The sequence below is a fragment of the Haematobia irritans genome, chromosome 4 (assembly GCF_050003625.1).
Source record: "Haematobia irritans isolate KBUSLIRL chromosome 4, ASM5000362v1, whole genome shotgun sequence".
Taxonomy (NCBI): Eukaryota; Metazoa; Arthropoda; class Insecta; order Diptera; family Muscidae; genus Haematobia; species Haematobia irritans.
In genome coordinates this window covers 2073943-2098756 of record NC_134400.1, presented here as the reverse complement: position 1 = coordinate 2098756, position 24814 = coordinate 2073943, and the positions used below count along the sequence as shown (strand labels likewise).

The 24814-nt window shown below is 32.7% G+C and overlaps 2 protein-coding genes across 13 annotated transcripts; one reads left to right on the top strand and one right to left on the bottom strand.

Moving 5' to 3' along the window:
- Positions 1-715: 715 nt before the first annotated feature.
- Positions 716-15035, top strand: LOC142233560 (cationic amino acid transporter 2). Of its 8 annotated transcripts, none has more exons than XM_075304518.1 (10): positions 731-813; positions 3649-3860; positions 4024-4302; positions 10479-10741; positions 11006-11290; positions 11361-11465; positions 11537-12070; positions 12138-12485; positions 12547-12822; positions 13004-15035. In XM_075304518.1, exons 4-10 carry the CDS (start codon positions 10501-10503, stop codon positions 14485-14487), a joined length of 3273 nt encoding a protein of 1090 aa, XP_075160633.1. In that variant the 5' UTR covers positions 731-813; positions 3649-3860; positions 4024-4302; positions 10479-10500; the 3' UTR covers positions 14488-15035. The 8 variants fall into 8 exon arrangements, with proteins under 8 accessions (XP_075160639.1, XP_075160632.1, XP_075160636.1 ...); XM_075304519.1 differs by lacking the exon at positions 731-813 and adding an exon at positions 844-1111; XM_075304524.1 differs by lacking the exon at positions 3649-3860 and having other exon boundaries at positions 716-813; positions 14708-15035.
- Positions 15036-16394: 1359 nt separating this feature from the next.
- byn (T-domain transcriptional activator brachyenteron) lies at positions 16395-24593 on the bottom strand. 5 transcript variants are annotated; one of them, XM_075307191.1, is made up of 7 exons: positions 23375-24592; positions 19119-19356; positions 18505-18625; positions 18081-18416; positions 17526-18006; positions 17078-17468; positions 16395-17014 (listed from the first exon to the last, which is right to left on the bottom strand). In XM_075307191.1, the coding sequence occupies exons 1-7, from the start codon at positions 23376-23378 to the stop codon at positions 16639-16641; spliced, it is 1947 nt and encodes a 648-aa protein (XP_075163306.1). In that variant the 5' UTR covers positions 23379-24592; the 3' UTR covers positions 16395-16638. The 5 variants fall into 5 exon arrangements, with proteins under 5 accessions (XP_075163306.1, XP_075163305.1, XP_075163308.1 ...); XM_075307190.1 differs by having other exon boundaries at positions 17526-18009; positions 23375-24591; XM_075307193.1 differs by having other exon boundaries at positions 16395-16972; positions 17526-18009; positions 23375-24591.
- Positions 24594-24814: the final 221 nt, after the last annotated feature.

Below are 24814 nucleotides of genomic sequence, written 5' to 3'. Positions count from 1 at the left end.
TGTCTTATATTACAAAATTTTTAGTTCAATATTCGCATTATCAGATATATCAAATAGAATTGATTAACAATTCGAATACCTTTGTGGAGTCTGTATGAGCTTTTCCCAAACTAGATTTCATTTGTTCTTTTCACTGATTAATACGAAAATCAAGAATCTCCCAAGAATTGATCCTCCTGATCCACTTAATCGCTAACAGACTATGCCCCAATGATTCAATGCCCTCTAAGACGACGCCAAATACGATTGAGATTTGATATCACACTGTGGTTCACTGTGGCTATTAATTCTGATACAAATTTATGGTGTTTTATGTGTTGTTGATTTTGATTGTCATGTTAATAAACACAACGATCGAAATAATTGTCTAAATTATTTTTGTGTACGAGCCTCATCAACCGATCAGTCCGACCTGCAATTGAATCTTTAAGTATATGTCCCAAAGGTATTTAGGTATAAACATTTGTGTAGACATACTAACTAAGGTGAATGTGATCGGCGTGTGTGTGAGCTTGTTTGTTGACACTTGTTTTCTTCGTACTTTCGTTTGCTTGATCCAATGCAGTGGTTGTTATTGTTGTTGGTGTTGTTCTTGCTAGCTCTGTTATACGATACAAAGACGGTCTGACGAAGCGGTGGAGGCGGAAGAAATTATCACAGTCCAGGTACTTGATGCCGGCTGCTACAATTAGTAAATTAGTCTTGTTTCAAAATTGAAAACAATTGGAACGTTAAATGAGACCGCTGTTATTTTAAATTCTCGTTTCGTATCGTTATTACTCGTACCTGTTAGTTAGATAAACGAAAGCAGGCGTAAGACAACAATAATAACAAACCGAATACGAAAAAAAGAGATGTTTTTGAATAGCAATGTTTTGAAGTGAATTGTTGTTGCATTTGTCCCTGAATGTGTGTGTGTTCTCTAACTCTCTGTGTTTTTGTTATTCTTTGTTTACCTATGTGTCCGTCTGGATCGTGTCATCGTTTTGAGTGAATTAAATGTAACAAGCATAACAAACAAAACAAAAGTGTTATGACACCATTTGTCCGCATCCTTATCAGCATAACATCATAGAATGAAGAACAATCGTCTCGGATAAAACCCATCACTGTGAGTGAATGTTTTCCAATGATTCGCCTTAACATTACGATGTGGGCTTAGCATGAGATGATTCGTGTGTGTGTGTGTGCGTGCGAAAATTACCACAATATCTAATACTGGATGGCGTAGCGTATGAGCAATTTTTGAGAATAAAAACATATACATGTGACATCGCCTTTGAATGGAATGATTAAAAAAAAAAAGTCCCTGAAAATGCATTTATCATCTGTTAAATTAAATTCAAATGAATTTAATAATAAGAGCTAACATGTTAGCAGTTATATGTAATGACGTTATGGATATGCAACAAAAGATTTCAGTAATTTTTTGTGAACATAAATGTCTTCCTTATTCAGTAATAATTATTTAACAATAAAAACGACGTCAAGTGGAAAATACATTGTCAGAAAAATCTTATTAATTTAAACTCTAATCAAATTAAACATTTTATACAGTTAAGTTAAATAAAACATTAGATATAATTGCAGAAAATATTCATTTTATTACATTTCCATTTTATTTTTTCCAAATGAAAACTTCATATATACGATTTCTTTGTAGAAAAGATAGCACAAAAACACCACTTTATTGTTATATGCACGCAAAGAAAAAAAACGTTTGGAAAACGTGTACCGAAAACGTTTTTCTTTTCTTAGAGTTTTTTGAATTGCTTCGAAAAGTATACACTTTTATCACCAAAAAAATTCGTTTGTTACACAATTTTTATTTTTTCAATAAAAAGAGTTATTTTTGAACCAAGAACACAGTCCATTTCGTTTATATCAAACACTGTTCTTTTCTGACTTTAGGTATTTAATAAGACACATTTTACAGTTCATAGTAAAAATTTAATATAGTAGAATGTAATGTTGAAAATTTTTTCGGAATCTTCCGACCATATCTGGAATATATTAAAAAAAAAAAAAACTTTGGTCGAAGCAGGGATCGAACCCACGACCCTTGGCATGCAAGTCCGACGTAGCAACCACTGCTCCACGGTCCCAAACTAAATGTATTTTTCTGTTAAATAAACTTTGTTTAATCGGCTCGTGGGCGCCGCAAGCTATGCTATATTAATATAACTTATATGGATAATTAGCTATTGATGACAATAACAGCTACGTAGCTCAGTGGATAGTGTGCTGCCTTACAAATTGCATGGTCCGCGGTTCGATTCTCAGTCCAGGCGAAAAGTAAAAAAAAAAAATTAAAAATGTTTAAAATCGAATAATTTCTTCTACATTGTTTGTATTACAGAAAAAGGTGCTAAGAACTAAAAAAACTTTGTGGAAGTGAGAAAGATGTGAGGGAAAATGCAATTAGCCAGGAAATTTTTTTTTTAGTTAGTCTTTATGAAATTGTTATTACATCCTGGAAAAGAATGAACGTTTATCACAAAAAGTATATACTTTTCTTCCAAATACACTTCCTTTCAACGAAAAGCAAATGAGAAACGAACTTTGTTTGTCTAAAATTTCGTTTGGGAGGAAAGAATTATTTTTTTGCGTGTGTGCTTTTCACTATTTATTTTAACAATTTTGTTTTTTTTTTTCTCAATCCTGCTTAATAATCTAGTTATAAATTACAAACATTTATTTAATGCGGACATCACCCTACACTCAAAAAACAGTGAACTCTACAGGAAAGAAAATTTGGTTAAACGTCAATTTCACAAAAATATGTAATCATTTTTCGACAAATTCAAGAAAATTTATTAGATATAATTAGTTTTTTGCACTGGATTTCAAAATAGCAAAAAATGTCTTTAGTTCGAAGTTCAAGACGGGCGCATTACTGGTAAAATTTACATATTTTAAGAAATTCTGAACTATTTTGTGGGAGTCACGAATTTGGTACATTTTTATGCTTCATTAGTGTATAATTTTCCCACTTTTTTAGTTCATTTAACTTACATACGTAAACGTAAATTATTAAAGTCAGTGAAATATTTTCAAAACATTATAAATCCCTGAACTATAAAATAATTAAATTGGTTTTAACGCCCTAGAGTTCACCTTTTTTAATTTTTAATGTATATTTCATACATATTTCAATAGTTTATTATTCATTATAAATCCCTGAACTATAAAATAATTAAATTGATTTTAACGCCCTAGAGTTCACCTTTTTTAATTTTTAATGTATATTTCATACATATTTCAATAGTTTATTCTCAGTGTTAAAAAAAGTAGAGGTAGGCGCTGGTAATATTTTTGACAATGTCTTCCGTGTATAAAATCTCACAAAATTTCTCTCCCTTATGGAGAGCACGTGAAATGTAATATATTTTAAGGAATTATAGGAATTTTAGAACTATTGTATTTTGTATCTTTTAATAAAATTGAATATAATGAAAAGCGAGTTATTTCCACCCAAATACCTTAAATAGCCAAAATACTATCTAAGAAAGTATTCACTAAATTGAGAGCAATGTTAATCAATTGATTCATAGGTGAGAGAACAAGATCTCTCAGTGCAAAACCTTAAACATTACCAATAAAAATAAAGATCTCATGTTTGTCCTCTCTCAATGAAAATAATGGTAGATTCACTTGTTGCTGGTATTCGGCGGGGGCTGCTGCTGCTCGCTGTTATCGTTATCTCTAGTCGTAGTCACTGTCACCAACTTGAGTGCTGTTGTCGTTGTATGAATGGCATTTCTCTTATCTCTATCATTGAGATACAGTTATACCTTTAAGATGATGATGGTGATGGTATTCGAACGACCGTGTCTATCTATCTCTCATCATGTACAAGTGTGAGTATGAGTGACTATGGAGAGACCGCAGTTTAGTTGTTTCATTGTTTGTTTTGCTTTTTTCATTTGTTGTGTCTGTTTTTGCAAAAAAACAAAAATAATATTTCGTTTGCCTGCTACCTACTTACTCGCCCATGTATCATATTTGGTTTCATGTACTTAGGAGAAAATGCTCATCCGCAAAGTGTCAAACGCTGTGTGAACGTCCACCTAAGCGGGTCACTACATATAATTTTGTGAAAAGAGAATACGGCTTAACATAAAGAAGCTATCATTGAAATAACAAAAACAAAAGAAACGAACATAAATATTTTTATATTTTTTGTGCTTAAAAAATATAATTAATAAAATCAATACAAATACTAAAACAACAGAATTTCCTGTTGTTGGAATACTCCATTTGTTATCACTATCACCACTACAACTGTCTACAAATATTGAGGTGAGTAAATATCAGAATGTATGTTTTGTTTACCTTTGAATTTATGTAGAATTTCCTCTTGATTTGGTGTTTATTAATGTATTTAATAATCTTCGCCTTCTTATCTTTATTATTTAAAAGTAGGCAAATTTTTCTCTTTTGTAATTATATATTTTTGTATAACATTTTTAAATTCTTCTGATTTATATCGACCGAGAGCAGCAAATGGATTTTAGTATGTGTAACTAAATATATGATTCTGGGTATTCACTCACTTGAGATCCAAGTTTTCACTTTTCTTTCCATATCAGTCCAGGTGATTTTGAGTATATTACATATTGAGGTATTGCTTTGCGGTTATGACAATTCTCGAATTACAATTCTAATCTAGTTACACTTGACGTTGGTTTTATCGCAATTTAAACAAAGATTTTGCAATAATTTTATATTTATACATAGTAAACAAAAGTTATTCGATTGTATGGACAAAAGATAAATATTTGATTAACCTACGGGAAATGGGTGATGTATATGGGTATCTGGTACTACTCTCTGTTTACAATCATATTTTGATTCAATCATTTATGGAATTTCTGTAAGCGGTAGAAGAAATGAAAAATTCTTAATTTCCACTAAATCTATTATCTGATTTTTTTTTTTAATCTGAAATTGTGCAACACCATGTATTGGATTTAAAAACTGTATTTTTGTGAAATATCCTATAAGATGCCTAAATCCATAGTCTCCATTTTATTCTAAAATTTCCATTATTCTATAAAGCATTTGCACGTTAAAAACGTTGGGAGTGATAAGCACCATAAGATGATGGTTCAATGTACAATGAAATGAGTATAAGCGGTCAATACATTCAACTGGACAAATGTGCTGAATTAATGTGTCGGTTTTCTTATTTTTAGAACAATAGGAGGAATATAATTCAAATGGTCTGTACAGAGAAGACGCAAATAAATGGACTTTGTTTTAGTACGTCTCTAAAACTAGGACACTAAGTAGACAAATATTTTCATTTATATACAGAAATAATATTTAAGAAATATGAAAAAATTTACAACCTACATTATAGGACACTGAATTCATATAATATTCACGGGTTTTTTTTATAAAAAAATAATTTAATGAATTTTGAAGTAAGGCAAATTATCCTTAACGTAAAGAAAACAAGTATGTTTGTAGAAAATAATCCTTAAATTAACTGAAATGTTACATCTTAGTAATAATGATAAAAACCAAAATCTTAACATTTCATTTCATATATTTTTATTTCATAATCGAAAAGCTAATTACAGGCCAAATATGATTATGCATACACTGTTAGAAAAATATGTTTTTCATATGTTCCGATATAAACAAAATGTTTTTCGGGCACAATTTTTAAACACAATATATTTAAGTGCCAACATGTAATGTTCCTAAACTAACACTAAATGTTTGGGACACATATGTTAATATGTTAAAATATATTATGTTTGGGACATGAATGTTTCATAAAAATATTATGTGTGAATGTAAACATATATAAATTTACAAATTTCGAGTAAACATATATATGTTTACAATTTCTGTGAACCGGTTGTATCTTGTTTCGGGAAACTGCTTTATGATAAGGCCAAAAATTTGATATGCTTAAGTCTAAATATTATTTAATTTGAATATTAGAATGAGTATTTGGAGTAAAGAGAATATACATTCGGAACCAAGAGCATAGAGATTTGAAAAAAACAGCATGTGTTTTCGCCTTGAGAGGAGAATTTTATGTATGCGTGGACAAGTGTTTTGTTTATCATTTTGGCGTTATGGATACACATTTTTAACGGCCTTAAAGGTAAAAATGAAATTAAGTACAAAACACGATAAGTTTTAAAGGCATTTAAAATGGTGTAAAATGCTAGTAAAAAACGGTTCACGCCTAAATAAATTTATGTGTACACTATAAAATTATTTAGGTATGTTTATACTCTTCTTTTGTTAGAGTTTTTGATTTTCTTCCAAAATTTCAAACTTTTATACCAAAAAAAGTTTTTTGTTATAAAATTGTTATTTTTGCAATAAAAAAAATAATATTTTATTCAAAAGCCATTTCGTTTATATCAAGCACTGTTTCTGACTGTAAATATTTAATAACCCACATTTCGAAGTTTCATATAAAAATTTAATATAGTATAAATGTCTAAATTACAAAAAAATTGGTTCGGTCGGAGCAGGAATTGAACCCACGACCCTTTGCATGCAAGGCAGACATGCTAACCACTGCTCCACGTGGCCAATAAATGTATGTTTCTTTTAAATAATGTTATGTTTGCATGGGCTCGTGGGCGCTGCAAACTATGCTATATAAATATAACTTATAACGATAATTGTCTACTGGTGACTATAACTGCTACGTAGCCCAGTGGATAGTGTGTTGGCTTACAAACTGTATGGCCCTCGGTTCGATTCTCCGTCCAGGCGAAAGGTCAAATTTAAAAAATTTATAAAATTGAACAATTTCTTCAACATTAATTGTATTACAGAAAAAGGTACCAAGAACTAAAAATTTCGTGGAAGTGAAAATTATGCGAGGGAATGAACACAACCTTCTTTGGGGAAAATTCTTCCAAGCATATAATATTTTTGGGTTCAAACGCTTCCAAACATATAATATGTTCACATAAAACAAACATATTAATGTTTCGGCAGTATCCAATAATATATGTGCTTCCTGCAAAATATGTTTGGAACATATGTTAGAGAAGCGATTTTTTTTGAGGGTGTAGCTACAATTTAGAAAGACACTATGGTATAACAAATCCCAATTCATATACAATATACTTAGACATCTATTATTATATTAAAAGGCAGTAAATAAATAAATGACATTAACATGGGTAAATAATAAGAGAAATTTTTAAATTGGACAACCATTAATGTAAGTGTATAACATTTTTCTATTTCCTTTTTTCTAAAGCCGCGAAACTAGTATTTGCCTATATTCATGACAAGATAGGGAGAAATTCATATTTTCGTATGGAATAACTGTGTTCCACAACCTTACCACTCTCACCACTAAGGTCTGGTATTGTGGAACCACCAGACAGCGAGTCTCCAAATTCAAAAAGTGTAATCAAATAAGATGGATTACAATATTCCATTGTCTTGTAGAACAACATATATATATATATATATATATATATATATATATATATATATATATATATATATATATATATATATATATATATATATATATATATATATATATATATATATATATATATATATATATATATATATATATATATATATATATATATATATATATATATATATATATCGAATAATTCGATTAAAACAAACCTTGAGGTGATGTAGGCTACCCAAACTGGTTCCTGAAAATACCTCCAGGCCATACATAATGTGTGGCATTAGAAGACCAAGTCCTATGCGCCTTCGTATAGCAAAAGGGAGACTTGCTCTATAAATTCTGCGTAGTTGAAATGTAATATTCGAAATGACCTTATTTATATGGCAGTCTTTATAGGCCATGTTTTCATTTTAGCAAATTGCATTCATTATTTAAATTTTTTAGCCATGGACACATTAAAGACATGGAAACTTTCCCAAATTGAAGAAAAATTTTAACTAAAACATAATAATTTCCATGAACTAAAATAGAGTGAAATTGGCTTTAGTGCCATGGAGGGTTCACAATTTTTGAGTGTACATCCCAAAGAGAAAATGGAAAATTGGACAAATTTGATTTTTATCCTAATTTAAATTTTATATAATACTTTAATATCGGGATATTTTATTAAAATCATCAATCATCATTATTTTGGTTCGAAATTAAAACAAAACTCTTTAAATAAAGACATAAATCTTTGGATTCAAGTTAACTTTAGTTTGGAAATTTGTTTTGAAATATGAGGACAGTTTTTGACATTGTACTATCAGTTTGAATTTCTTCGTACTGAAAAAAATGTACACCTAATATGAAAGATTATGATACCTAAATTTTAGGATTTTTTTTCACCAAAAAAAATATTTACTTAATGTTAAAGATTACGGAACCTAAATTTTAGTATACCTAATTTACAAAATATTAAGGAAAAATTTCTTTAAAATATTGACATTTTACTTAAAATAAAGTTTAGAATCTTGGCTTCAAAAAATATTTTTATTTTATGTCGTATGCCTTTGAATTATGGTAAATTTTCTTTAAAGTAAAGAAACACATTTTTGATTTAAAGAAATCGTTCTTAAATTAACTGAAATATTGGGGTATGTTCCGATATTCGGAATCGCAAATCGCAAAATCTTCATTTGGAGATATTTTCTTAACCCTAAAATATACAAATTCAAATTTTGGCAACATAGTTCTTTTTTATAAGAAGTTCAAATACAAATTGAATTTAAATCTGATAGTATCTCATTTTTTTCTTTATTAGAAAACTAAATTCTTGCGATTTGCGATTCCGAATATAGGAACATGGGCGATTGAATCTTTAGATTTAAGATAAAAATGCTTCAAATATAGGCAAAGACTTATTTTGAGGATTTAACATCTTTGGTTTAAAGTTTTGTTTTTGGAATTAAGAAAACATTTTGTACTTTGAAGTAGCCGTTATAATTTGGATTTTTAAATTGGCATTTGGTTGTACGCGAATAACTTTAAAAATATACCGCGAAAAGAAAATTAAAATAAATGAGATTTGTATCCTAATTTGTATTGAATTTTCTGTTTATACTGCACTGAAAAAATATTGTCGTGAGGTCAAATATTTCATGTCTTTAAAATACGAATGCAAATTTTGCTTAGCATAGAAGACACATTTCTCTAATATAAAGTTTTTCTTTTTTTCTCCTTGTCCAAAAGTCGATAAACTTTTCAATGAAGTCGCATTGTCCTTATAATTCAGTGATTTCACTTAAAAATGGGTATTATAACATGAAAGAAAACATTTTTGGGCTAAGGTCAACTTGACTTTAATAATTCAGAAAAATTCTTTAAAATTAATGAAATTGTCTTTAAATTTGTTGTCTTTTTGCATCTTGACTACAAAGCAACAAATCGTTCAAATATAGGACACGTTTTTTAACACTTTATTTTAAAGACTTTTTTTACTTGAAACATAACGTAATTTCTACTGAAATTCGAGTCTGAATTTGGAAATTAAAGTCGTCGTTAACCCGTTTTTAAAGGACTTTCAACTTTTTTTCTTCATGGCAAAAAACGAAAAATTAAAATTTGCTTCCTAGAAGCAAGTACACAAAACCCAAATTTAAAAGAGAATTGTGTCTTAAAAGTATCCTTATTTGTATTCTCCGCTTCTTTGGCTCGGAATCAATACCAAAATTTTTAAAGTAAAGACAAAATCTTTGGAACCGAGCATGCTTTTTTTTCAGTGTGACAAATCAAAAAAGTCTCCATGTCTCCATGCCTTTTTAATATATAATTACAAAAGGTTAAAATCCAAAAAAAAAATATTTTTGGACGGTGAACATGTAACATGTTTGTCGCAACAATCACTCGAAATAAAGTCGGATAAATTTGGTAAAAAAAATATTTAATAAGAAAGAGGAATTTCATTTGTCTAAAATTTCGTTCCGGAGAAAAGTATTTTTCTTTGTGGTTCGAACGATGATAAATTGAAACAAACTTCGTATAGCGTCCACCCTATAATGGAGCCTATAAAAAGATTATTGAACCATAGTATTTATTTACATTATAATCCATTGTTGTTTTTAAAAAATTCTTGGTGTATAACATAAACCAGTTTAAAGTTGTTTGAAAGGATCTTCTTGAGAGATAAGATAATCTGGCCGTTTGGAAAATATATTCACCCTAGTTTTAAATGTCGTTATCGCTGTCATTCAGTCCCGGTTAGCTATTTGAAAATTTCCGGTTTGTCTTAATAAGATAATCTACATCGAGTCTAATGACTTTCTTAGAATGCCTGAATATTTTTTACACAAAAAAAACAATAACAATTTGGTATCAGTATCAAGTTTATCACTGACCCTCCCCATTAAATTTTAATAATAACACATTAAAAGGTATTTCAACATTTCAATTAAAAGGAAATCATCTGAAAAATTGCCAATTGATACGAATCGTATATATGTTGTTTTTTTATGTATTTTGTAATTGATGTGTTGTAAATTTAATTAATCTGTGCAAAATTTAAAATTCCTTACAGGTCATACATACACATCATCAAAATGGTACAACAACCCTCTTACTGGAAAGTACTAACACGTCGGAAAGCCTTAGCACAAGAAGGTGGAGATGGGGACAGTAAACTCAACAGAGTTTTGGGCTTATATGATCTGACTGCTTTGGGTGTTGGATCCACATTGGGTGCTGGAGTATATGTCTTGGCCGGACAGATTGCCAAGGATCAGGCAGGACCTTCAGTGATTATTTCATTTGCTATAGCAGCATTGGCTTCATTACTAGCAGGTACCAATCATTCATTCTTAGAGTAAATATTGTAGGGAAAATTAAAATCAATGTTTGGGAGTAGGTTTTTTATGTTTTTTTTCGTACATACATATCTCAAAAAATAACTTGATACTGTTTTTATTCGTTATCTCTTGGAATTTACTTAACATCAAGCAGAGATAATAGTCGAGTAGTTTTTTTTTCGCGAAAAACAAAATTTTAATTAAGAGTAAATATTTATTTCCTTTAAATGATTTTTTTTATTCTTTCAAATTGCTGTAGGTGTGTGCTATGCGGAATTTGGTGCCCGCGTTCCAAAAGCCGGTTCCGCTTATATCTATAGCTATGTGTGCATCGGAGAATTTGCCGCCTTTGTCATTGGATGGAATCTGATATTGGAATATATGATTGGTACAGCCAGTGTGTGTCGAGGAATTAGTCTATACTTGGATACTTTAATCAATGATACCCTTAAGACTACATTCACAGAAGTGGCTCCCATGCAGGTTTCATTTTTGGGCAGTTATTTTGATTTCTTTGCCTTTGGCCTGGTGGTGGTATTTGGAAGTAAGTTTGATTCGGATATTATCGATGTGTTGGATAATGGATCTAATTTTACATTTTTGTTTTTCCATAGTTGCCTTGGCTTTTGGTGTGGAAACTTCAGCTATAGCTAATAATTTTTGCACCTGCCTCAATTTATCAATTTTGGTATTCGTCATAGTGGCAGGAGCTATTAAATGTAAGTATCCGTATTGATTGGTTATTGGGCTGAATTTGTAACAATGCTGTCCTTGTATTTCTCCGCTTTAGCAAGCTTGTCTAATTGGACTATTGATGTCAACAGTACGAATATTACGAATATTCCCGAGGGTACTGATGTTGGTACTGGCGGTTTCTTTCCCTTTGGATTTTCTGGTACTCTAAAGGGCGCTGCCACCTGTTTTTTTGGTTTTGTGGGTTTCGATTGCATTGCTACCACTGGCGAAGAGGTGCAAAATCCCCGCAAAAATATACCACGATCCATACTACTTTCACTTTTGGTGATTTTTCTGTGCTATTTTGGCGTCTCGACTGTGCTTACACTGATGGTTCCCTATTATCTGCAAGATGCCAATGCCCCTTTGCCCAGTGCTTTCAAGCAAGTGGGTTGGAGTTTTGCCATGTGGATTGTATCAATTGGTGGTCTAGTGGGTTTATTGGCCAGCCTGTTTGGAGCTTTGTTCCCTTTGCCTCGGATTATGTACTCAATGGCCCAAGATGGTTTGCTTTTTAGATTTTTGGGTAAAATCCATCCCAGATACAGGGTACCAGTTGTGGGATCTATTTTTGCCGCAGTACTAACCGGTATGAGAAAATTTAAAATCTTTATAAAATGACAATAGGAAGTATACCCCCCCCCCTTTTTTTGCAGCTTTAATTGCTGGCTTATTTGATTTAGCTCAATTGGTGGATCTGCTCTCAATAGGCACTTTATTGGCCTACAGTGTTGTGGCCATATCCATAACCATCTTACGTTATATGGATAATTCGGAGACGTTTGAAAGCCATGAGATAATTGCGGAAAATGGTCATGCCAATGGCGCCAATCACAATCAATCCAATGGCAATGGACATGTAGCCTCGGAAAGTACACTGCTTACTTCCCAAGGAGAGCGGGTGACCTTTACGACTGCCCTCGTACAATTATTCAACTTTCGTCGCTTGGAAGTACCCACTCAGCTGACCACACGTATTGTGGGTACTCTTATCACCATCTTCTGTAAGTGCCTAACCACAAATATGGGAGAAATCATGGCTAAATAATATTTTCATATTTTCAGGTCTCCTCTCGATGGGCATTGGCCTGATCTTTATGCAGGCCTACGATGCTTTGATTCACAATCAACTTTGGGTTTTGATTCTCTTAATAGTCTTGGTTGTCCTAACTCTGTTGGTATTGATCTTTATTTGCGTACAACCTAGAGAAACCTTCTCACGGGTGTTCCGGGTTCCCTTTGTCCCCATTGTGCCTGCAGTAAGCATTTTCATCAATATCTATTTAATGCTTCAATTGGACATTATGACTTGGATAAGATTCGGAGTATGGATGGCCATCGGTAAGTATGGGACCTTCGCTAGGCTAACCAAGCAACCACGCACTCATTAGAATTGGCCAACCACAAATCACATTCACGTTTAATGCACGCCTTATAGGGTCATACTAACACCACCGTCCAATGCATGTACGCTCTATCTCGTAGTCTGCTACTAATCTTTGAAACATTATTGTGTCACTAGGTGTTCCCATGTTTATTGCATGTTGGTGCATGAACGATATAAAAAATCCTGCCAAGAGGCATCCAGAACGGCTAGAATTCGAAAAATTGCTGAAATCATCGGGAGGACCGAAACCAGATCCACCTGATTTGAAAGCAATATCCAATGCCTCTGTGGCCACAACGGTTATAATGCAGCAGAATGAACGCTCCATTCAAAGCTTGGATGAAATTATGGATATGAATGAGGTCAGTGATGAGCTGACGATGGTCAAGCACCCCAATGGTCAAATTAATTATGTGGAGGAGACCAAAAGTGATAAATCGCAAAATTCCAATGGGGGCTTGAAAGAAACCAAAGACGTGGGCCCAACTACCATCAGCAATACAAAATCCGATACTACCGAAGAAGAGAAGTCGGTTATAGCCATGTTGGATGATGTTCTGCAGACTGCAGATGATGGTCTCAATGATTCCATTACCCACTACTATGATCGCAAAATCAGTGTGGATTCCGAAATGGTACCCAGCGTCATTAGAAGCACCACCGTGGCAACTGTCCATAGCAGCAGTAGTGATAGCTCCGACAATGATATGGTCGAAGACCTTAACTCTCGCCGCAGTGTGGATTCGGGTATAGGAAATTATCAAGAAAAACAAAAAATGGCCCATGAATTAGTGGAGGATATTCTAAATAGTCCTCGCCTATGGATGGCCTTGGAAAGGCATAAAATGCAACAGCATCCTAAAGATTTATTGGATAGTGACTCCGCTCGAGAGACCTCCATATCACCAGAAAATCGTACCCAATCTTCAGAGTCCTTGTTATCTATGGCCTCCGTAGAAGATCCCCTACATTCAGAGAACTTCCGTAATAAACTTAGCAAATTGATAATGAGGCCACCCGATGCCAAACACAATAAGGAGACATCGGCGAATGAGCCTGGACCCGCAGAAGATCCAAGGCCTAAACTGAAGCATTCCAAAAGTGAGGCTGATGTTAGGAATTTGGTTTTGAAGGCCATAGAAGGCTGTGACATAGATATCGATGGCGACAATGGCACAAAAACAACTTCAGAATATGTTCAGGCCATACCCAAACCTCCTAAATTTGACCCGGTGTTATACAAAACCATAAACAGTCTGGGAAGACCCAGAGAACGCCCCAGTCTGCAGAAACTTCTCAAAGAGGACCGGCAAAGTAAACCAAAACTGTTGCAGGATGTAAGTGAAAATCCTTCCAACGAAGAAGAACTACCATTCAAGCTAAAACTAGAGGCCATCTTGAAAAGAGGACCATCCCATCGAACTCAACTCAAGCCTACTGTAGACTTAAGACGTCCTCGATCGCTCGAGCCCCTACACCAATCAGAAAATTTCGATAGCCACGAAAGCTCTACATCCAAATCATTGCAAAGCAATCTCAATAATCCAACTGCGGCCAGTTTGATCAATGAAACTCGTAGAACTCTAAGATCTGTAAAAAAGAAACCTTACGATTTATAACATTTGTATGTAGAACTAATCCCCCGTATTAGATAGCAAGTAATCACCACAAAAATCTTCACTTAACCCACAAAATTGCATGCCAGCTTGAGGAATTAAATGCCCAAACACAAACCGGCATTTGTCTCCTATCTCCTCAACAAACTACACTAGTCCTTTGAATCCTTATTTGTAATCGTAATAATCGTATTTTATTTTTATTCTAATCCCATTCCAATAGGCCTGGCCATTTACTTCTTCTACGGTCTTCCCAATAGCTTTAGAGACTTAAAGAGACAGCGTCTGGGATGGCAAAAACTGAAGTACAGTGAATATTTTTAAGCTTCTTCTCTTCCTCCTCCCCTAAATGTTAAGCTATGCCTTTGTCTTTAGCACTCAAAGATTTATGACGAGGCTATCCTCTCCGCTCCTTTGTGTGACTTTACATAGACTTATTGCAATAAGGAAATACATTTTATCATATTATTAAGTTCTTAGCTATAGTTTTACAAATTGTTTAAATAAACTCGGAAAATATGTGTCATATTTTTTTAAACAAATGGAAAGAATGAAGTTTTTTTGTGGCGCGAAATTAAGAAGAAGAATTCGCTCGGTATGAGAATTTTACAGCTTATATATATTATTTGGGGTATGTGATAATATGAACATGAAAAATGGATGAACGTTTTCGTGGATCCTGCGCTAAGGATTTCATAAAAAGGAATTTATCTAATGGCCACCTTTCGACTCTTATGGATAATATTTATGAAGTCGCTGAAATAGTGAAAAGATTATTTATATGAGGTTTATAATAAACTTTGAATCTCCACAAAGCACTTCGGTTATGGACATTAGATGCCATAATAGACCGAAACGAATTTCGGTAGGGTTCGTCAAAACTTGTCAAAAGTTTATTTCTATAGAAATTTTTATCAAAATTTTATTCCTATACAAAAATTTTGTCAACCTTTAATTTGTATGGAAAATTTTATCAAAATGTCTTTGCTATAGAAATTTTTGCCATTTTTTTTCCATTGAAAACTTTGTCAAAATAATATTTTTATAGAAAATTTTGTCAAAATTTAATTTCTAAATATAGAAAATTTTGGCAAATTTTAATTTCTATAGAAAATTTTGTCAAAATTTTATTTCTATAGAAAATTTTGTCAACCTTTAATTTGTATGGAAAATTTTATCAAAATGTCTTTGCTATAGAAATTTTTGCCAATTTTTTTCTATTGAAAACTTTGTCAAAATAATATTTTTATAGAAAATTTTGTCAAAATTTTATTTCTATAGAAAATTTTGTCAAAATTTTATTTCTATAGAAAATTTTGTCAAATTTTTTTTCTCTATAGAAAATTTTGTTCATATTTTATTTCTTTAGAAAATTTTGTCAAAATTTAATTTCTATGGAAAATTTTGTCAAAATTTTATTTCTATAGAAAATTTTGTCAAAATTTTATTTCTATAGAAAATTTTGTCAAAATTTTATTTCTATAACAAATTTTGTCAACATTTTGTTCTCTATTGAAAATGTTGTCAAAATTTTATTTCTATAGAAAATTTTGTTCATATTTTATTTCTTTAGAAAATTTTGTCAAAATTTTAATTCTATAGAAATTTTGAAGAGGAATATTTTGCAAAATCTTCCAAAACATCAAAAATTCTATCAAACAGTAAATAATCTACCATATTTTGTAGAATTCTATCAACAGTGGCAATCGTGATTGTCACATTAATATAAGTGAAATTCGGAAGCTTCATTGCCATAGGGAATATCTTCCTTTGAGTTTGAAAAAAAAAAATGTTTAAATAATTACAACAAAACCGTAAATGACAAACTTACATATTAGTCAACAAAAGCGTAAATGACAAACTTACATACTTACATATTATTCATCGAGTCGAAATTAAGCAAAACAACGTTTCAATGTTGAAACAAATTATATTTTCTTATGATAAACTTACTAATAAAACTACAAAAAAAAAGAAATCTAAAATCTAACTAAAATATTTTGAAAACAATTTTATAATCAGACAGAGAAGGTGCAGAACTATAGCAATCTAAGGTACTGACACCCCGTCATTTGGAAACATAGGAGAAGATTGCATCTAAAGGCTTAAATCTTAGATTAGAATGTTGAATAATACTAGGGCGTGACATCAGTTCTATTGTAAGGCACTTTGGGGAGGTGTAAGAGGCGTCCAATTGCCAGAGACTTCAGCACTTGGGCCTGGGGCTGCAATCACTGCTGCTGCTGATGATGATGTTGGATCGGCCGATGGAGTCCTTAGATGGCCCACACCATTGGCTGCAGAGCCATGCGTTTCCATTTTAACTGAATTCTCTACAACATGGCCATGGGAGTCGGCTTTCAGTCCATTGCATTCTAGGGTTAAAACGGTGGATGGTTCCTCTGTAGCTCTATACAAAGCGCTATGGGTGGTGTTATCCATGGTCTTGGTAACTTCTATGGGTTCCAATGCCGGAGGAACATACGTGCTGGATTGTTGATAATGAAGAAAAGAATCATTGGTAACTAAACTACAAGTGATTAGACAACTAATTGAAGGCGAACTCAAGCAATACGGCAAAAGACAAGCTTACCCAATTTCTGAGACTAAAGGTATGTACTCGGTTTGATAGGCATAGGCAGCAGGATTTTGATAGAGACCATAATCTGCCGCTGAACCATTATGCCAAGAACTGGTGGGGTAGGAAAGAGCGCTGGGACCATTGAGAACATTCGAGTAGAGTTGATGGGATGTGGGAGAAGTGGGAGTTGGATGGTAAACCTGGTGGGTGGGGGCGCCATACGATTGTGTGGTGGGCGAAACACTTTGATACATTTCAGCTGTGTGGGAGGGAGCCGCTTGAGGCATATTGTACTGATGGTGGCTGTGTGTATGTGGCGTTAAATGGTGTATTGTATAGCCTGGAGAGGGGGTGGTATACGTGGGCGATCCATTGTTTGTGGGCGAGGGAGAATTGTGGGAAGCTAAGGATAAAACACATGAGTTCAACATTTTCCAGTTTCTAATTTGACCATACTTACTCATTGCTCTGGCCGTGTTAACCGGCATTGGTCCTGGAACCGCTGGTGAGCTCCAATAATTTGTATTTGTCTGCCAAGTGCCTGGGTACGAGAATACTGTGGCACTTGAGGTAGGTTCAACGGGCATAAAGCCAGATTGAGAATAGGAACTTGAAAAACCACTTCCCGTACCTGTGGTACCCAAAGAGGCGGATGAAGATTGTATACTTGTAGGCGTCTGTGGAGCCGAAGGTGGTTGTGGAGGAGATGCATTACCCGCACTGCCATTTGAAGCTGAACCCGATACTATACGGGGACGACTATACGGAGTTGATCTATTGGACGAGGAAGCTCGACTGGGCAGAGCTCTGCCATAGCGATCACAATTACCCAAAGAAGATTCCGTTAAAGCATTGGGATTCACCGGTGACGTTGTGTAATGTGTGGGTGGTGGTATTAACCATCCATAATGGGCGTCATGTGAATACAAAGTATCAGGGCGCTCCTTTGTGAAAGATAAGGTGTTTTTGTTAGATTTCCATTGCATTAGGGAGATTATTTTACTGTTTCACTTACCTTGGCATCCAAAAAAGCTTTGGCAAAGGGATTATATTTGATTTTCAAAGATGTCACCTCCTCATTTTGATAGGCTGTCACAGCTATAAATTGGGTCTCCGGAAATGGGTAGGTAACCACATGCCGTTGTTCCGAGCCCACTCTCACCAAATGAACACGCGGCTCATATTTATGAAGAGAGTTCAGCATGATCTGACCATTGCCATTGGTCTTATTGGTCAGTTTAACTTTGGCAAATGAAATAGGCTCTTTCATCCAATGAGCTCCAAAATTGGGAGACTCGGGATGAACATATATGGGATTAGATGGAGGAACTTCAGCCTTGCCACCAGGAACCTAAAAAAAAGAATGGACAATTAGGCACATGTTCTTCAAAAAAAGAAGAAAGCTATAGAAGAAGCCAACGAAGAGGAAAAGAGCTTACCCATTCACCATTGACGTATTTCCAGCGATGTGTATCCACTTGCACGAACTCCAAAAGCACGGTATACATAGCAGCGGGATCTAATCCAGAGGCACTGATTTTCACCACCGGAAACATGCGCCTAAAAAAACAACAACCCACCAAACATGTTTAGTATACGTAAGCCATTGATATTTGATAAAAAAAAAGTTATTTATCTTTTTCTTCCAAGATTTCTATGAATCCACTAAACCATGACTGCATCAATTAACACATTTATATGGCTAGTCAGCCAAAATCATTACATCTAGTGATATTTGTTTCTTTCATATATATAGCTTTTAAAAATCTTTTCATATATACATCGAGAATAGGAAACGTTAGAATTTCATTAATGGAAAATATTGAAAATCATCGTAAACAACAACCTTCAAGAATAATTGCAAAGGAACCTCTCTTTTCGGTTGTGTTTCTCCTTTCGATGTAAACATTTAGCACCTTGTATAAGTGGAGGTGTAAATAAATGACCAACACGCCAAATAACAAAACAAAATAATAATCGTAATACTTAGAATAGGAACAATATCACCACGGCAAAAATTCTAGCATTAATTCTATGTTGACAAAGTACTTACCGGCCATTTTTGGTAACAATCATTTCATTGGTGAGATTTTGAAAACGTAACCATAACTCTCGATCATCCAAAGACACATGTAAATTTCGCTCCAATGTATTAGGACTGCCTCGATTACCAAGAGACGACCCAGCATGTGTGTTAGCCACCATAGGGTCGGTGTGCATATGTTGGGGTGAATGTGTACCATTGGTATGTGGATCAACAGCTGATAGTATGTGAGAGGTTGACATGTCTTCTGCAGTTGGAGAAAGAAAGATTTGATTTCAAGTTTGTGAGAATATTTATAACACAAAACTAAAAACTTAAGACACAAACTTCTAAAATACCACTTACAAAAGACTTAAGGCATAAACTTCAAAGCTGCAATTGAATGAAAAGGGAAAATAATCTTAGGGTCCCTTTATCGCATACGAAATTGTTGTGCTTTTTTTAATGCAAACCTAGACAAAAATGCTTTTTGTACCACAGTTCTTTTTGATTCAAATCAATTTCCCTGGGATGTCTTTTATACTTTAAATGGCTTTGTATGGCTTCATTTTATGGGAAAGGGCATTAAAATAAGTTTTTTTATAATAATAATTTTATCCTTCTAAATATTGTTATTCACTTGTTTATCTGCTCTTCAAAGCTATGGCGTTGAACTAGTTCTAGTTCTGTTGTGATCTATATCGGTCCATATTCTGATATAACTCTTATTTGTCGATTTCATAATTAAATCGCACATTTCATACTATTTTCTTGAAATTTTGAATGTAACCTTTTCCCGGTTTGAATATTCTTCATTATTTCTATTTATCTCTGAAAATATGAAATTGGCTTTTTCGACTCGCTTGTGGATATTTCTTGAATTCTAGTGCGATCATTTAATTACTAAAGATTTTCTACAAGATACCCTAATGATTTAAATCCTTGGTGGAGGGTATATGAGATTGGACCAAGCAGAATTCAATGTCTTTTTTTACATTTTACATTTTTTTATTTTATTTTGTATACTCTGTTGACTATTGTCTGCTATTGGAGTTTATTAGCAGGTGTTGTAAAAGCGTTCATAATTTTATTAATTTACAAGGGCAATGCAAATAACTTTTAAAGATTTTTGAAAATCGCTTTTCAAAACCATTAGATTTATAAGAGGTGAGGATGACGACAACGACGACTAAAGATCCAAACCGCCGCCATAAGCCAAACCTCTATGCTGTATGTGATACAATAAAAATCTCTGTTTTCTAAAAACCAAACAAAAAACAAGGCGGTTATGTCTTAAGAATTTCTTCCATGCGCCATGCATAACGCTCAGTCCGTTTGATGTTGCTGATGATGATGATGCTTGCTGTCGAAATTACTCATGTCGGCATTTTAAAATTATATTGCACATTTTAGCCATGCTCAAGCTCAAATGACCGCCAGAGCAAAAGGCGGTTAGTGCGTCATAACTGTTTGTGTGTCTTAAGATTCCAGACAAAACAAAGTCTATCAACATACTATCCAACATACCAAACGGCCGTCCGTCCACTGGTAATAGATCATAAATGTGAGGGAACCCTTCTGTTTTACAATACCAACAAAAGAGAAATATTTATATGAGGAAAAAAACAACAACGCTTGTTTCAAGTATCAAAACAAAGTGATATCTCTATGAAGAAGCATTTAGGCTGCAAACTAACAATGAAGGAAATGAATTGATATTCCCTCTGTTAATACCCCCATTCTCTATTCCATATACTATGCTATGTCATAAATAAACAGAATGTCTTAATTGTTGCTGTGAAAGATTTACAAGCATTGACGGGGGAATATTTTCGAATTCTGTCTCACTTAGAATAGAAATTAATTGAAAAGAAAATCTGAGTTAAAAATGAAGAAAAACTAAATAAATTAATTTATTGGACACTTGCCGACCAGACATCTGAAGGTGTACCATTTAATGACTGGCCTAAGATAAGCTAGTCAGTACTGACTCTAGGAGACAAAAACAATGATTAATAAAAGCTACCGCAGTAAGATGTCATAAATGAAATGTATACCAATGGACTGAATTGTGTCCAATAAAAGTCCATCACAAGAAACATCATAAATGCCATAAAACAATAGGTTTTCCGGACAACAATAACAACGGAAAAAACAAATACTTTTTGAAAACGATTTTTTTTCCATCGTTAAAATAAAGTTCGTATTCAATAAGAACATTTTATTTTTTTTCACCACAGTGAAACTCATTTGTCTACAATTATGTTTTGGGAGAAATATCTTTTTTTTGTATATTTGCTTAATCAAGCTAAAAGCGGAATAAGTTTGAAATTGGGTTGGAGATTTTGGTTTCTTTTTTTGTTTGTTTGATATTTGTACATTTTTACAAGTGTGGAGTCACATGCATATCTAAACACATAAATATATACATACGATGTGCTTTATGCATAAAGTAAAGTAATATTGTTTATTTGTTTTTTATTTAATTTTGCTCGTGTTTTTTTTCATTTTGATCGTGACTTCAATATTTACTTAAGTCAGACGCGTTTATAACTGAAAAATTTGTATAAAATCAGAAATTCAATATAGACACACTCATGGATAAAGTAATAGGTACACATTCAACTATAAAACGATGGAAATAAATAAACTATAAAACGATGGAATATTTATACTAAACTAAAAATTCGGTCAGTTTGGAAATATGCACCCAAAAATAATTAAACCCTTCATGGTTTGTGGGTTTATTTTAGAAAATTTTAACGAAAATAGTTTATTAATTGCAACATGTTACAAAGAAGTTAATATTTTTGTCAAATTGAAGAAAATTCATTAAAAATAATACATTTTTTTCTGTTGTTTAAGAAAATTTCATATGCTGAAGGAAAAAATTGGATTTAAAAATGGTTAAAATGTCTTTAGGGCTATACGAAGTCCAAGACAAGTACAATTTACTTATTTGAGAGACTTATGAACTCAATTTAAGCAAACTCCGCCCATTTTAGAAAAATGTGAACTATTTTATTTTTTAGTAAAATTGTATAACTTTTTTTCTCATTTTTAGTTCACGTCATTAAAGTAAGCAAAAAAATTATTCAAATAAGTAACATTTGCTCACATTGCCCAAAATTTAACTAAAATCAAGTAATCTTCATGAGCTAAAATAAAGTTCAGTTGGCATTAGCGCCCCCTTTATTGAGTGAATATATTTTTTTCGAGGACTTTATTTTATTCTAAATTTTACGAATTTTTCGTTCAATAACAACTGAATTGTAAAGTACTAACTAAATTAGGGCCTAAATCACTCCTATAAAGATTTATGAAATTGTAAAAAAATATAAGGCAATCTCAAGAGGATTTTCTCAGATTTTATGTAATTTAAATTTGGTCCATAATTTGTGTCCATTAATTATGATTCAAAAACCTTTGGGCCAAATTTTTGCTTTTTAGTACATATTAAAAAAATTTGCAAAATTTTTCAGACATTGGTTACAATTTATGCCATGTTTATTTATGCGAGATTAATTCCTGTGGGATTTATCATGATTTGTCATCAAGCGGACATGCTTTATTTGATTCTGTCGATGAGTTTTCTTTTTAAAAGTTTTACACCTTTTTCCATTAGGAAAAGTTCCAAATTGTTTTTAAAAACTTGTCCATAAGTCCCCTTTACCCGACCAGATATCAAAAAATCAATATTTTAAATAAATTACAGAAGTTATCTTTTGAAATACACTTAAAAAATTGCCGAACAAGGGGAGGGCATCTTCACTTTTTATTATTAATACTTTGAGAGGCGAAGATTTCTCTGAAAATTTCTAAAAAATCTAACAGCTTAAACATACCACAGACACTGAAAAGTGTTTTAGGTTTTCTTTCCTGAGCTTCTCCAAGGGATTTCTTACATACTAGGACATCATATCCGGAGACACCACTATAAAAATAGAGTTCCCTTGTCATTGGGTTAAAAATAAATATCATCAAGCAGGCCCTCATGTGGCAAGCCAATCGCATTTCCAGAATCAAATCGCGAAATTCTTCTATGCGGAGACTATATGAAAAAAATGCACTGATACGATGCGGCTAAGGCATGAGATTCCAAATTTCAAGCAAATCGGATATACTTAGGCAAGGTAAAAAGTAAATATCTGTAAAATTTTGTTAGTTTGTGTCTTCAGTCTTTTGTTTTGATAATGTAAAGTGGTTTTCCGAATTCACCTCTGTTAGTTTGTGTCTTAAGTCTTTTGATTTGGAATAAGTAAACAAATGCAATTCTCTTTACTTACGCATATTGTTTTCGTGAGTGTTCACTGCGTTTGTAGTCCAAGGATATTTTGTGTCAATTTATTTATTTCAGTTATTTAAAATAAATACTCCAAGGATCACACACAATTTTTTATTTAATATGATATTATTTAAAAAATTAGTGTGTTTTGTTTTTTATGTAAATTAAAACAATGTTATCATTGACGGCTTCTTTTTTATCATGAAATATTTTTGCCATTCGTATTTGTATTTAATTGTCACAATTGATAATTTTTGTACTTTGTGATTGATAATTATGTTTTGTTTTGTTTTCACTTTTTATTTTGGTAACTTCTTACAATAAACGTTTAACACTTGCGTGTCAAATGTGTCACGCGCCACTTTAAATTATCAGCAATGAACCACCACTGAATACGGTACCATTAGTGTTAATGTCAACTGTCTGCTGTGATATTGATGATGATGATAATAATCACTTGGGATTTAATGGAGGTGTCCGGTGGTTTAATTGGTTTTGGTTTTTTTGTTTATTAACGAGTTATTTAATTTTCATTTAGATTGATGCTGAATTGGGAATCTCCTTCCTGCTGGGACCTTATGATAATTGGGTACTTTTCACTTTTTTGCGTTAAATTATTAAATTACTGTTAATTTTATGTGCGGTTTTGTGCGTTCGCGAACGTGTGTGTGTTTACTGGGGAGTTTTGGAGTGTGAGTGTTAATAGGAATTTACGGCTGTTAAGGTGATTGGTAACGCACTTTATGATCTCTGCCCGCTATGCGATATGCGACAGAATGCCCAAAGGTGCTGATTTGAGTTGTACTAAAATTTTGTACAAACTGTAATTAATTAGTATCCATTTGTCAAATAGCATGCGTCTCAACAAGCCCGTGCATATTCACTCTCTTCACTTTTCTTTTTGGAATTTTATCTTTTTATTTATAGAATTGTCAATTTATTTTTAGATTACAAACCAAAATAGCGATTGTTAAAAATTAATTCATTTCCGTTATAGATAATTGATTATATAAATGAACCGCCATTTATCTTAGTCTTTGGAATGTTTTTTTTTATTTCAATGCTTTTATTTTAATACAAAACTTACTTTCTTTAGTTTTATAATTTAATATTTTTAAGCTAAAACAAAACTTCTTTTCAGTTTATTTTTGTCTTTTTTTATTATTCTAATATTCGTATCATCAAATCAGCGCGTTCACACCCGTTTGCGTACTCCGAAGCTAATGATCGGTGTTAATTTGTTCAGCCATCACAAAAGTTGTCGTTTTTCCTTCATCTCCTCGAAAAAATCATTCACAAAACCCTACAGCCACTTGTTGGTATACGGTGATCGCCGTTTTAGCCTTTCCCTACCTTCTTCATTAACTCATTGTTTTTCGTCTCTTTTTATCGCTTCATGAATACAATGGCAGATGAGTGTTGCTGTCTCTTATACGCCAAT

What these genes read in the sequence shown, in the direction of transcription:
- LOC142233560 (XM_075304517.1), top strand. Translation starts at nt 10,501, where the DNA reads ATGGTACAACAACCCTCTTACTGGAAAGTACTAACACGTCGGAAAGCC. An exon ending in ATTGGCTTCATTACTAGCAG is followed by an intron (nt 10,742 to 11,005) that starts GTACCAATCATT and finishes AAATTGCTGTAG; the next exon opens with GTGTGTGCTATGCGGAATTT. An exon ending in CGGAGTATGGATGGCCATCG is followed by an intron (nt 12,823 to 13,003) that starts GTAAGTATGGGA and finishes TTGTGTCACTAG; the next exon opens with GTGTTCCCATGTTTATTGCA.
- byn (XM_075307189.1), bottom strand. An exon ending in ATTGTTACCAAAAATGGCCG is followed by an intron (nt 18,626 to 19,118) that starts GTAAGTACTTTG and finishes TTGTTTTTTTAG; the next exon opens with GCGCATGTTTCCGGTGGTGA. An exon ending in CCTTTAGTCTCAGAAATTGG is followed by an intron (nt 16,973 to 17,077) that starts GTAAGCTTGTCT and finishes TCAACAATCCAG; the next exon opens with CACGTATGTTCCTCCGGCAT.